The 13,252-nt window shown below is 33.2% G+C and overlaps 1 protein-coding gene across 1 annotated transcript; it reads right to left on the reverse strand.

Moving 5' to 3' along the window:
• Positions 1–2,783: 2,783 nt before the first annotated feature.
• LOC132608978 (ATP sulfurylase 2-like) lies at positions 2,784–9,196 on the reverse strand. The gene is made up of 6 exons (XM_060322809.1): positions 8,735–9,196; positions 8,061–8,347; positions 6,353–6,758; positions 5,885–6,145; positions 3,842–3,928; positions 2,784–3,131 (listed from the first exon to the last, which is right to left on the reverse strand). Exons 1-6 carry the CDS (start codon positions 8,996–8,998, stop codon positions 2,988–2,990), a joined length of 1,449 nt encoding a protein of 482 aa, XP_060178792.1. The 5' UTR covers positions 8,999–9,196; the 3' UTR covers positions 2,784–2,987.
• Positions 9,197–13,252: the final 4,056 nt, after the last annotated feature.

The following is a 13,252-nucleotide window of genomic DNA, read 5'->3' on the forward strand; positions in this document are numbered from 1 at the left end:
GAGCCAAGGTAACAGTGCCATTTAATAACATGTGGATCAAGGGAGTGCCTTTTAAAGTTTCCTTCTTCTTATGGAGACTTTGGAAGTTTAAAGTGCCAGTAGATTAGGTGGTGGTAAGCATTGGCATTGCTATAGTTTCAAAGTATTGCTGCTGTAATTGTGCTAATCAAGAATCCATTAATCATTTGTTTCTTTGTGGTGATTTTGCTGACAAACTTTGGAGAGTCTTTAATGCAGCAGCTAGATTGACCATGAGTTGTGTAGAAGTTAAACATGCTATCAGAAGCTGGTAGGAAGCAGAATGTCATTACTAGCTGAAACCTGTGTTTAAAGTTGTTCCTGCTTTTATTATTTGGCAAATATGGAAATGGAGAAACAATCAATTGCATGAAGGCACCATGACCTTTAATAGGGTAATAGATGAAATCAATTTGAACATACACTTGTTATGCAAGGTGTTGTTCCCTGGGCTGAATGTACCAAAAAAGTGGCATCTCATTGTGCAGTTTTTTGAAGATTATAAACCATCAATTGTTTATAAAGTGAGAAGGTGGATGAGACCAGCAGCAGGATGGTTTAAGTGTGATACTGATGGAGCTGCTGAGGGTAATCCAGGGACAAGTTCTGTTGCTTTCTGTATTAGAAATGAGGATAGAGACTTGGTGTATGTTGCTGCTAAGAAGTTACAAGATAGATCAAATTTGGTAGCAGAAGCTGAGGCTATTAGAATGGGATTGAAATACTACTTAGATAATCAACTCTTCCCTCTGATCATGGAGACTGACTCTATGACAATGAAGATGATTCTTACTGCAGAATGAAAAATTCCATGGTGTATCTCAATGGGGGTGGATGATATTAATAGAATGAGAAGGGATCAGATGGTGACTGTGGTGCACATACACAGAGAAGGGAATGGACTTGCCGATTTTTTAACTAGCATGGGTTTTGATTTTGCAAGTACAATTCACTTCAACAGTTTCCAAAAGTTACCAAGTCAAGCTAGGAAGATATTGGACATTGAAAAGGCTGGAATTCCAAACTTGAGAATAAGAACAGCACAAGATAGAGCACCAGACTGATGATCAGGACATGTAGAATAGCCATTTACAATATGCTGAATGAACTAGTATGGATAGATGCAGCAACTGTGTTAAGGTGGTATTAGTGTGTTTATCATGCTCATTCCTTAATATGGAAGCTACAAAAGTCCATGCTATGTTTCATGATCTTTTGAAAATGCCACAAGTTTAAGAGTGGTTCTTGCTTCCATACAGATGATGGTTTCCACAAAAGAATACAACTACATTCAAGTTGCCTGGAGAATGATTCAAATGATTTGAAACATTCCACTTGTGAGACTTTGAAGGTGTGATAGATGTTATCAAGTCAAGGCCCTTGGATTCTTAGTTGTTATTAGTCTGTTTCAATCTTAATCTGTATTTCCATTTTCCACTTTCTGTTTTTCTATTCTTTTGTTGTTTTCTTTATTTGATCAATCACTTTTGGATTGATATGTACATAATTTTCTTTATTAATAAATTTCCACCTATTCTGGTAGCTTTGCTTAAAAAAAAAAATCCTAATTTAGCCTTTTAACATTCCAACCAAAAAAAAAAAGATCGTGTTCCAAAATCTTCCCAAACCGTTCGGGTCTTAACCCGAAACACCCCGCTAAGTCTCAAAAAGTAAAGACAACATGTCCAATGCACTAAGACATGAATTAAAGTAAAAATTCTCTCAAAACAAGGGGTTGGATTGTTACAATTTTTTTTCCAAAATATGTTACTTATGAAGACTTCCCATATATGCATAATCTCACTTCTGTATGATATTTTAATCGTTAGTAGTCATCCTTGACATGCAAAATAATTTTGAAGCCTTCAAACTTAACGAACTTTTAGGGCCGCTACACTATAGAAGTCCTTAGAAATCACAATAAGGCCTCAGAGGACTTTTGTGGAACAAAGTTTCTTCCTTTATTGAGCTATTTAAATGGGATCAAAATATATATATCATTTTAAGGAACTTAAATTTTTTACAATTATTATTTCATAACGCAAACACATTATATGATTTTTTAAGATTTTGTACTCATAAATATAGGTATTTGCGCAAACCATAAGACTAGTTCAAATAAATATGATAACCAGTTTGAAGATGTTTCTCCATTCGTATCCGAACCATGAAAGAGAAGACCAAAACAATATAAGAGGAAGGAAAAGGAGTGTCCTAGACAACTAATGATTATGATCCTTAACGAAAATTGAAGGCTTTTCAATTTCAAAAAAAAAAAAAGAACGAAAAAATCTACTAACTTGATATTGGCTTTTATAAGCCAAATTATAGTAACCCCATTTCAACTTTAGAATTACAAAGCAGTTAGCCAAGAAACAAAAATGTTGGAATCTCCAAGGTTGTCTATCTTGAGAGACTAGCTTCGGCTTCTGCTGAACTGAGAATCAAAAGAATATTTTAATATAAGGACCCAAATGCAACATAAATGGAGCAAAGCTTATACTGGCTTGCTTTTGTTCCATTTGGTTTCATAAACTCATCATGAAAGATAATTTCAGTTGTGGAAGAAGAAAAATAATATCCTACTTTCAGTTGGTAATAATACTTGGTATTAAGTTGGTAACAGCTAACCTAATTGCTCATGGCTCTGCATGGATGCAGCATTTTGAAGCTCAATATAATGGCTTTTCAGCTATTAGGTGCGTTACCCTGTTGATTTGGTCTGACCTTATTGTTCTCGAGAGTCTGATAAAGAGAGGTTGATATGTTCGGAACATCATTAGAAGACGGCATGTGACAGTTAAAAGACAAGTCTTTTAGAATGAATGATGAGTACTTTTAACAAAAATAACAAATCAATCCACATAGCAGAGGAACACCAGCAAAAGATAGCAGATAGCGAAGATGAGACACGATCAATCTCTTTGCAACTTTGTTCTTTAACCTGAAGAGAGCTTTTTTTATGGTCATTATGAGGTTGCTGAAAGAAGAGGAGAGTTTTGTACAGCTTCCTCAGCCTGCAAGCTCTCATAGTATTTGACCAAGACTTGCCATCCCCCAGGACACATGAAACCATCGGGAGGATTCTCACCAGTTCTTGCATAAGTCCGCACCTGTAGAAGAGGTCATCGATTGAGTATAAACATCAAAGAGTGTAAGGAGACACAAAGAGAATGAGAAAAGGTACTGTAAGTTTCAAGCTCATGCAGCTCTACCAACCAAAACAAGAATGTAGCATCTGTCATCAACATAACAAACACAATCCTCCACTGTTTCATAGGATTAAGGAAGTTTCTAATCAAAATAAAGGGATCTAATAGTTTATGCAAATAATTATCATGTGACGACACTTTAAGCCCCAATTACCAGATAACCTTACTTCTTTCCCTCAATACAACCTCTGACACTCACCATTAGATTTGACAATTGTTTTCCTGGCCTTAAGCTTGAAAGTCTCACCAACAGTAATACAAACAGCTTTTTCCCCCAATGGAGAAGGCCCAAACCTGAGTTCCTATTTTCAGATGCTGATCAGATGCTATTTCATAATTATAACTCATACAGCACCAAAAGCTGAAGAATAGTAAAATTGTATCTAAACCAACTTCTAGGTAGAGCCTTTTTTTACTACATGGAGAATCCCAAACCCACGGTTGTGTTCTCACATGCAGATCAGATATCATTTCACAATTCTGACTCTTACGAATATTAAAACTTCAAAGCACTCTCACAGCATTAAATAGTCTAAACCAACTTCAAGGTAAGCTTCATCTATGTACAAGAACGACCAAAAGAACGTGGCATCAGAATATCCTGTCCTCACCTTGGTTCCAGAAATAAAGAGAAAATCTTTAGCACGTGAAGGATCAAAAAATGCCATCTTCTTTTCCACTGTATCATATGCTGCCACCTGCAAAAAATTAGCAGAAAATTAGAAAGTGTAAAAGAAGCTCCAGGCCTTTAAAGAATTGGAGAAAAAAATGTTCAAGAACAGCTGTAAGCTAATTACAATGACAAACAGTAGACGACAAGATGTTTTGAACTTAAGACACATCAAAAGAATCTGTCTTGACTTCACCATGTGATTTGGGGCACTCATTTGCAGGTAATATATGAAGACTGCTAATAATAATTACTACCAGATATGCTAGCAGGATACGGATTAATTTTCGAACTTATAGCACAATTGCGTAAAACTCAGCAAATTTAATTTTGTAATTGTAAAATCACTAAACTCTCACTATTTTCCTAGAGAATCATTTTGGCTGGAACTCAAACAAGTTAATGCTGGAATTCCCACATGGCAAGCCTGACAGAATAAAAGAAATTACCTAGATTTAAATGCCATCTCACCAATTTAAAAAAAAAAAAAAAAAAAAAATTGGCACTAAGTAAACTTTCACTAACCCAAATAAAGTACCCGACCCCTAAGAATAACCTGTATGCTTAAATTCCCCTAACTACACACCCCCTTACTCAAAATATGCACCAAATCCATCTCTAGGTACAAAATTTTCTAATAATTTGATCAACAAGCGCAAATACACACACATATACATATAGCGTTGTATTTAATTTCATTTTCTCACTATTTATTTATGTTGAACTAATTTATATCGGTCAAAATTTTCAAATCAATACGTGCAAAATCAAAAAATGAATTTGTCATCATTGATTAATTAATTTAAATTTTCAAAGAAGTTCAAATTTTAAATTTCTGTTCACTTTTTGCCTAGATTGCTTTAGAATAATGTGACGCTCCAATAATAAATAGCTATCTGCTAAATCTATATAGAAATATTAAAATACTATTACAAAGTTCTTATAACCTACAAATGGGTTTGGGTGGGTATTAAGTATAAAGCGACGGTATCTTGTTCAGTTTGGGGAACTAAAATGGCATACTCAGCATTTTCTGTAAGCGCTGCCGACATTTAAAGTGATTAACGGATTATTATAACCAGTGGTGGATGTAGCCTTAGCGTAACGGGTTCAACCGAAGCCGATACTTTTGACACTAAACATATATATGTGAAAAATAACAAAATTTCAACAAATATTAGATTTTGAACATTAAACTCATCAACTTAATAGCGAGAAACACCAGAAAAAAAAAGGAGCAATCTTTTTTTCTTTTTCTTTTTTTTTTCGTGAAAAGGATAAATGTTTTCCAAAATTTGAGTTTAAGTTAATTACTTGTTTATCATTGATTATCACAAAATAGCCAATGCTGTACTGCTTTAATCCCCTTTTAAGCCCTGAGGAGGAAAGCGATTGATCCTTACAGGCTCTATCATTTAAAAAAACTTAAAAAGTTTGTGCAAAGGGCACACACATCGAGATCCGAACCACCGACTTAGGCATGAAGCTGGCGATCCTGACCATCAGACCACACAAAGCTTACGTCGAGTGGTTTCATTTAATCATATATATTCATTTTGAGAATTGTTTATATGTGTAACTAATAAAATTTTCCGACGAAGCGGTGTTGCCTGACACCGCTTCGATGAGCAGCATGCGTCCGCCCATGGGAAATTTAACCCTATATAAGGGGTATTCTTGAGGGTTGGATAGTTTAATTGGGTTAGAGACCATTTATATAGTTCAATAAATTTTTTAAATGGTGAGATGTCATTTAAATCAAGCTTGGTAGTTTCTTTTTAATTCTCAGGCTTACTATGTAGGATTTCTGGCATTAACTTGGCTGAGTTCTGGACAAAATGACTTTATAAGCAATATAGTAGAGTTTACTGATTTTACTCTTGCAAAATTAAGGTTGTTGATTTTCTATAATTGTATTATAAGTTGGATGACCATTTATGTAAACTCTGAGAGAAACTATGATAACTAATGCAGTAAGACCTACCCTGAAGGGCAGAATGTTCAATTTCTCAAGACCAGGAGCCATGCTTAGCACTTTCTTCCCGTGATCTGGATCATACAAGTCCCTCTTCTCTGTTGGGTGGCCCATACCAGCAGGATCGCGACCTACAATGTAGAAATTTGCACCCGCATTTATCCGTGCCTTTGCATGCCACTGTACTTCAGTTGGTCCAGCATAATGCATTGGTGAGGGAAATATGGACACGATAGTAGTCTTGGGATCGAGAACTCCATCTTCTAGGACCTATAAAGGTATAAGTAAGAGCACTTCAAACAATAACGGAGATAGATAGCATATGGAGAGTTAATTCATGATTCTAGGAAAATAGCATACTTCAGAGGTTGTGTATGTTCTGATTTCTTTACTTTTTGATACATAAAATATTCAATAATGGGATCTTTACCAGGCAACTACAAACATAACACACCAAAGGCACTAGGCTCGACCAACCTTGCTATGTTGTTCCATACGGACATCTAGAGGCACATCATCAGCCTTAGTAAAACCACCTAAAGGATGGAGCAGAAGAATTGGATTCTTGTAACCCATTTCCAAAAGTCTCCTCCGTGTATCATTCATAAGCAAAGCATGGCCATTATGGACAGGATTTCTCAACTGAAAAGCAAAAACTGCATCCGCCTCACGTTGATCAAATTCATTTCGAAGTTGCTGGGGAGAAAGCCTGTAGTGATCAAGACCATCATTATATTTGATAGGCTTTATGACTTGCAGATCTCCACCAATAAGCCAATTTCCAGCAGGAGTAATTACCTCCTCAACATAAGGTAATCCTGGAGCTGTAGTCCCCCATGTCCTTGCAATTCTTTCTTCTTTATTATGCTTGTAGATCTCAATACTGCAAAAGATTTAATCATGACAAGTTCAATAGATTATAACAATCAACATCTTTTCCCTGAAATTACTAACTGATAAATGGTAGATAATTTTCTTCCAATGAATTCACTGGAAGAGTACATGGACAGTATTGAGGCAGTTAGCCACTCAGGGGGGGAAGGAGCTTCTAGAAAAGCTCTTTTGCATTCAGTAGAGTTGAAGACTGCAACAGTTGCAAGTATTGATCTATTCCAGCTCCCAACAACAAGATAACCACATAATTTGACGGATAGGAGCCGTATACTCATCAAACATATCCATTCAATATCATAAGCATACTTTTCTTGCATATTTCCTATCATTCATATTTATTTCTCTTTTATACAGAGGATCATTCGTGTGAATTTAATTTCAAGTCTCGATGCTGCCGAAGTCACTCAAAAACAATCAATTTTTTTAATCTCATCTCTTCTTTTTTTATTTTCTCATGTCATTTCTACAAAAACCTGGATAGAGGTGAAATCCATAATATAGTAAGCCAATTGAAAGATAAAAGCACGTTTCAAACATAAATCAATTTTAATACAAGGTCAGTCAGATTCGTTAATGCAATCTCAAACAATACAACTAGACCAAAGATGCGAAACCTGAATGATATAATTCTTATACGACTGGATTGTTTAAAACTAGTACTTTACTACAAAGAAGCAACCACATTAGCTTTGACGTTTTAAGAGTAGTTTTCGTGTCTATAGCTAGTAGTCAGTGAAGTTGGAATGGACCATAGGAAATCAGGGTTGAGATCTAGTTAAAAAAAAAAAATGGTTGTGTTCATCTGTCAAAACTTTGGTGAACAGAAGTAACCGGTACCTATGCTAAAGGTAGGTTAGCATGTGTATATAAATCTTGCAGTAAATCAACTATTAAATCTAAACACGAACTGTCATTTGATTGTTTCCGACCGCAGGGAAATTAACATTCTGTTTGGATGCTGTTTGGATGGTTGTTACCCGTGGTTTTGTAATGTACAATATCGTATTGTATTGTATTGTACTGTATTAATTAATACAATGTTTGGATAGACTGTATCGTTTGTTGTAGTTTAATAACATAAAAATAAGTAACCACAGAACAACCACCAAATCCGTGGTTACAAAAATTGAGTTTTTTTCATGGTTAAATAATAATGGAGTTACAACAGGTTTAAAACACCATACAATACAATTTTAAGAACAATGGAAACAAACATAGTATTAATGAAAACAATACAATAATGAACCACGGGAAACGACCATCCAAACAGGGGTTAAAAAAGGGGTCTGACCTTGTGAGAATGGCAAGTAAATCATCATTTGGGCCAACCAAAGCAACATCAGTTGAGGAACCAATCCGTTCTTTATCTTCATCATTAATTGCCAATACAATGGGAAGTGACATATTGACAATAGTCCCATCTTTCAATCTGAGAGAATTAAAATGTAAGGTTTGCAAATACTCATCCTCCCTCATGAATCCTCTAAGAGGACTAGCCCAACCTTCACTAATCACATGAACCCATTCAACATCAATCTTTGTCAGCTTCACTTTTACCATTGCTTCTGCCTCTCCAACCTATTGGGATCGAAATAACAGGGTGTCATGCGGAAGCTAATAATTGTGAACCTTGAACCACGATAAATCAGACACAAAAAAATATATACCAAAAAGGCATAATATTATAATATGATTTGATCAAGTAACCAACTATGAGAGAATAATCTCCCCTAAACCAGACTCTTGAGTACATTGTGGATGTTATTATGTTTTTGAATGGAATGAAAGATCTTCTAATTATAAAATTCTAAAACTTCTCCAAGAGAAAGGACAGATATAGAAGAGTTAGTCTTCCACCAAGAAAACGTTTTGTACAAAAAAAAAAAAAAAAGACGCTTTTTGAAGTAAAACACGATTTTATAAAATCCAAATAAGGTAAGAAATTCGGGCAAACCATAACACAACCTTGGCAGCCCTTTCATTATCTGGCACCACAAGATCCACCAAGGAAACCCCATCTGGCTCAATCAAAGAGCTCTTCACAATCATCCCTCTTGAAGAAGAAGAAGTCATCTTTTGTTTGTGGGAAAACAGAAGGTGGGACAATTTGTTAAAATGGTAAATGGGGTTAGCTTTAATTTCGGTGTAATAGGAGTTTTTCTTGCTAGTAGTGTTACAGTAGTGGGCAATAATAGCACTAGTAGTGTGTAGTCTAATAGTTAAAGACATTTTGAAAATGGGGAATAGTTGTTGGGTTCTAGGAAATAGGCCAATGGTGTTGTTGGTGCAGAAGAGATCCAAGAGAATTGCAGTGGTGAGGTTGTAATTAATGATTTAGGGGACATTATTTTACAGGGATGGGAATTGGAATACTGAGATGGTATGCACTTGGAGTTGGACGGACCACAAGTTTCATTTTACCTGATGCCTTCAAAAGCTTATTCTTTGCGTTATTCTTTTCCGTTTTTTTTTTTCTTTAAATTTCTACTATATTAGAAGCACCGGATGGTGCACTTTTTCGTCGTCCGTTTGTAGGCCAAAAAAATTGTGGGCCCACATATTAAACATAAACCAATTAATATTAAAAAAAATAAAAAAAAATGTGGTCTCCATATTAAACACAAACCAACCAATATTAAAAAAAAAAGTAAAAAAAGTGGAACTCACCTTCTCCAAATTCACGGAGAAAAAAAAGTAGACCCCATATTAATAAAATCAAGCAATATAAAAAAAAGTGAATCTCATTTAAAAAAAACAAACAATGTCAATAAAAAAAACGTGCAGACTTTGTATTCGTAGCAAATACTAATATTTCTACTATATTACAAGCACCGGATGGTGCACTTTTTCGTCGTCCGTTTGTGAGCCCAAAATAATTGTGGGCCCACATATTAAACAAAAACCAACCAATATTTAAAAAAAAAAAGTAAAAAAAGTGGAACCCACCATCTCCAAATTCACGGAGAAAAAAAAAGTGGACCCCATATTAACAAAATCAAGCAATATAAAAAAAAAGTGAATCCCACATTAAAAAAACAAACAATGTCAATAAAAAAAACGTGCAGACTTTGTATTCGTAGCAAACACTAATATAATAAAGTTTTAGATACGGAGCACAAACTATAATGTTATATTAATCGTGTTTTGAACATTAAAAAAAAAGTAAAAAAAGGTGGAACCCGCCATCTCCAAACTCACGGGGAAAAAAAAGTGAGGCCCATATTAACAAAATCAAGCAATATAAAAAAAAAGTGAATCCCATATTAAAAAAACAAACAATGTCAAAAAAAACGTGCAGACTTTGTATTCGTAGCAAACACTAATATAATAAAGTTTTAGATACGGAGCACAAACTACAATGTTAATTGTGGGCCCACATATTAAACACAAACCAACCAATATTAAAAAAAAAAAGTAAAAAAAGTGGAACCCACTATCTCCAAACTCAAGGGAAAAAAAAAAGTGGACCCCATATTAACCAAATCAAGCAATATAAAAAAAGTGAATCTCATATTAAAAAAACAAACAATGTCAAAAAAAAAAAAACGTGCAGACTTTGCATTCGTAGCAAACACTAATATAATAAAGTTTTATATACGAAGCACAAACTACAATGTTATATTAATCGTGTTTTGAACATTAAAAAAAAAGTAAAAAAAGTGGAACCCACTATCTCCAAACTCACGGGAAAAAAAAGTAGACTCCATATTAACAAAATCAGGCAATATAAAAAAAAAATGAATCCCATATTAAAAAAACAAACAATGTCAAAAACAAACTTGCAGATTTTGTATTCGTAGGAAACACTAATATAATAAAGTTTTAGATAGGGAACACAAACTACAATGTTATATTAATCGTGTTTTGAACATAATATATATATATATATATATATATATATATATATATATATATATATATATATATATATATATATATATTTAAAAATAATGCAAACCAATAATGTCCAAAAGGATGGGCCCCATATTAACACAACACCAAGCAATATAAAAAATGGACCCCATATTAATAAAATCAAGCAATATCAAAAAAAAAAAAAAAAAAGTGAACCCCATATTAAAAAAAATAATGTAAAAAAAAACAGACTTTATATTCGTAGTAAACACTAATTTCCAAAGTATCTCATTAAGTCAATAATGATGGATTCATTGCCACGTGCGTATCAATCCATTAGTGGGAACAAATGAAACTGTTTTTCTTCAAAAAGTTAAGTAGTCAAACCATACAGTTTTCTTTCTTTTTTTATATTAGCCTGAGATCTAATCTAAATATTAAACTGTTGTATTTGTTATTCCGCCATGTCATTTATTTGTTATGTTCACTAAAATAAATATACTTAAAATATTTATATTTTAAAATAAGATAGAATAATGTGAAAAGAGATTCATGTCGTAAAAAAAAATATATCAAATAGAGATCAACTAATGAATAAGGTAAATTAGTCAAATTATAATTCTAATCGACGTTTTCTTAAAAAAAAAAAACATACAAAAGACAACATGACAAGTAAAATGAGCTAAACCGAGAATATTTACCAAAAATTAAAAAATAGTATTTCGTCATTTAAATAGAAAATCAATTTCTACTTTGTTTCGTTTTAAACATGTAAAATTAATTTAATAATTTGAATTAGAATTATCCAAATCAAAATTTGATAAAAAATAACAAGTATTTTACACCTTTAAATTAATCGAATTAAAATTGAAAGTATCAACTGATGCTTAAATATTGCTATTGTTTTATCTCAAAGAGAGGAAAATAGTTTCCTTTTAAATAAGTTTTCTCTTTTAAAAAATATTAATAAATTTGCCGATTTTGTATTCGTAGCAAACATTAATATAATAAAATTTTAGATACGAAGCACAAACTATAATGTTATATTTATCGTGTTTTGAACATAATATATAGTTTATATATATATATATATATATATATATATATATATATAATCACTATTCAAAGACAACTATATACACATAGATGCACTATAATCTAAAGTGTTGGGCCCGTGCGTAGCACGGGCCTAGGCCATCTAGTCTTTGGATAGATGTGATTGATGAAAAAGAACATGCACTTTGGTGAAATTGAATAATGTGGTGTGTTATGCTAGTATTATCTTGACTCTACTATCTATCTATATCATCATATCATATCATCATATTATATTAAAGTCAGATTACAATTTTACGCTTGCACTAAATTAAAATGTAGTAAATAAGAAAATTAAATATTAAATACTAATATTTAAATTACATGAAGGTTAATTAATCACACATTCAAGAGCAGCAATAAATTACATTAATCAACATTACGTGTGCGTCTTTTCATTGCTATACATAATTAGGAGAGTTGGAAGAGTGCATTGAACAATTAAATGTAGATTAATCAAATAGGATAAATTGCTAAACATTTCAGTTTAGAAACAGAGGAGTCAGTATTCAGTCGAAGAATTAATCTCATTATTATTTGGCAGTCTTTTCTTCTTCACTAATAATATTATAAATACTCATCTTAGTGAGGCTAAAAGATGAAAAGCATCCTGCAACCATATTTTCAAGCATTTTGTTCATGTAATGCTTTCATCTTTTCTCTTTTTGTGTTTTTGGTGCATAATTTTTGGACTGTTGTGGAATTTTTAAAGTCTTGATTGATTCGGGTGACTCAAAACTTTTGTTGCAATTATGGTAATGTAATTATTCTCCATTGTTATATGGTATATATTGTAGCTTTAATTTTATTGTATTTGATTCTTGATGTGTATGCTTATATTAATTTGTCCCGACTTTTTGAATGAAATAATGTTGCACGGATAGTCATGTGAGCAAGATTTTGCCTCGATTATAAATCAGAATTGAGTTTCTATTGAAAATATTTTGTTTTCCTTCTTAAATTTTTGGCCAAACATTTGATTTATAGTATGAACTTGTTACACCTCGGAAATTTTCCGCGAGCCTACAATGAATAGACCAATGAAGGGTATGAGTGTGCGATGTTTTACTAAGTAGGGAATGACTAATTATGAATTTTTGGAAATAAGAAAGTTGCGGAATTTTATTTCAGCCCAGTGGTCGTAAAGTGAATTACGGCCCGTAAAGTGCCATCGTCCTTCAACATTTCGAAATTTCGACTTTTTGTTAAATGTTGAAATGGTAAAATACGACCCAGAATACAGACCATAAATCAAAATACGGCCCGTAAACTGAGTCGTAAACTGCCATGATCTCCAACCAACCCTTCTGTTTCTGATATGCTTAAATACGATCGTGGAGGACGGACCGTAAACCAGTATACGGTCCGTAAACTGTGGTTTACGACCACTGTACACCCCGACTGTTGTTCATTAAAAATCAGATTTTGAGTATTAAAAAGGGACCCTAACCTCATTTTATTTCATTTCTCATCTCCACAATTCAAGAACACTCTAGAATATTCTCCAAACACTTCATCCAAGAGAATCAAAGG

Source organism: Lycium barbarum, chromosome 9 (assembly GCF_019175385.1).
Source record: "Lycium barbarum isolate Lr01 chromosome 9, ASM1917538v2, whole genome shotgun sequence".
In the NCBI taxonomy this organism is placed as follows: domain Eukaryota; kingdom Viridiplantae; phylum Streptophyta; class Magnoliopsida; order Solanales; family Solanaceae; genus Lycium; species Lycium barbarum.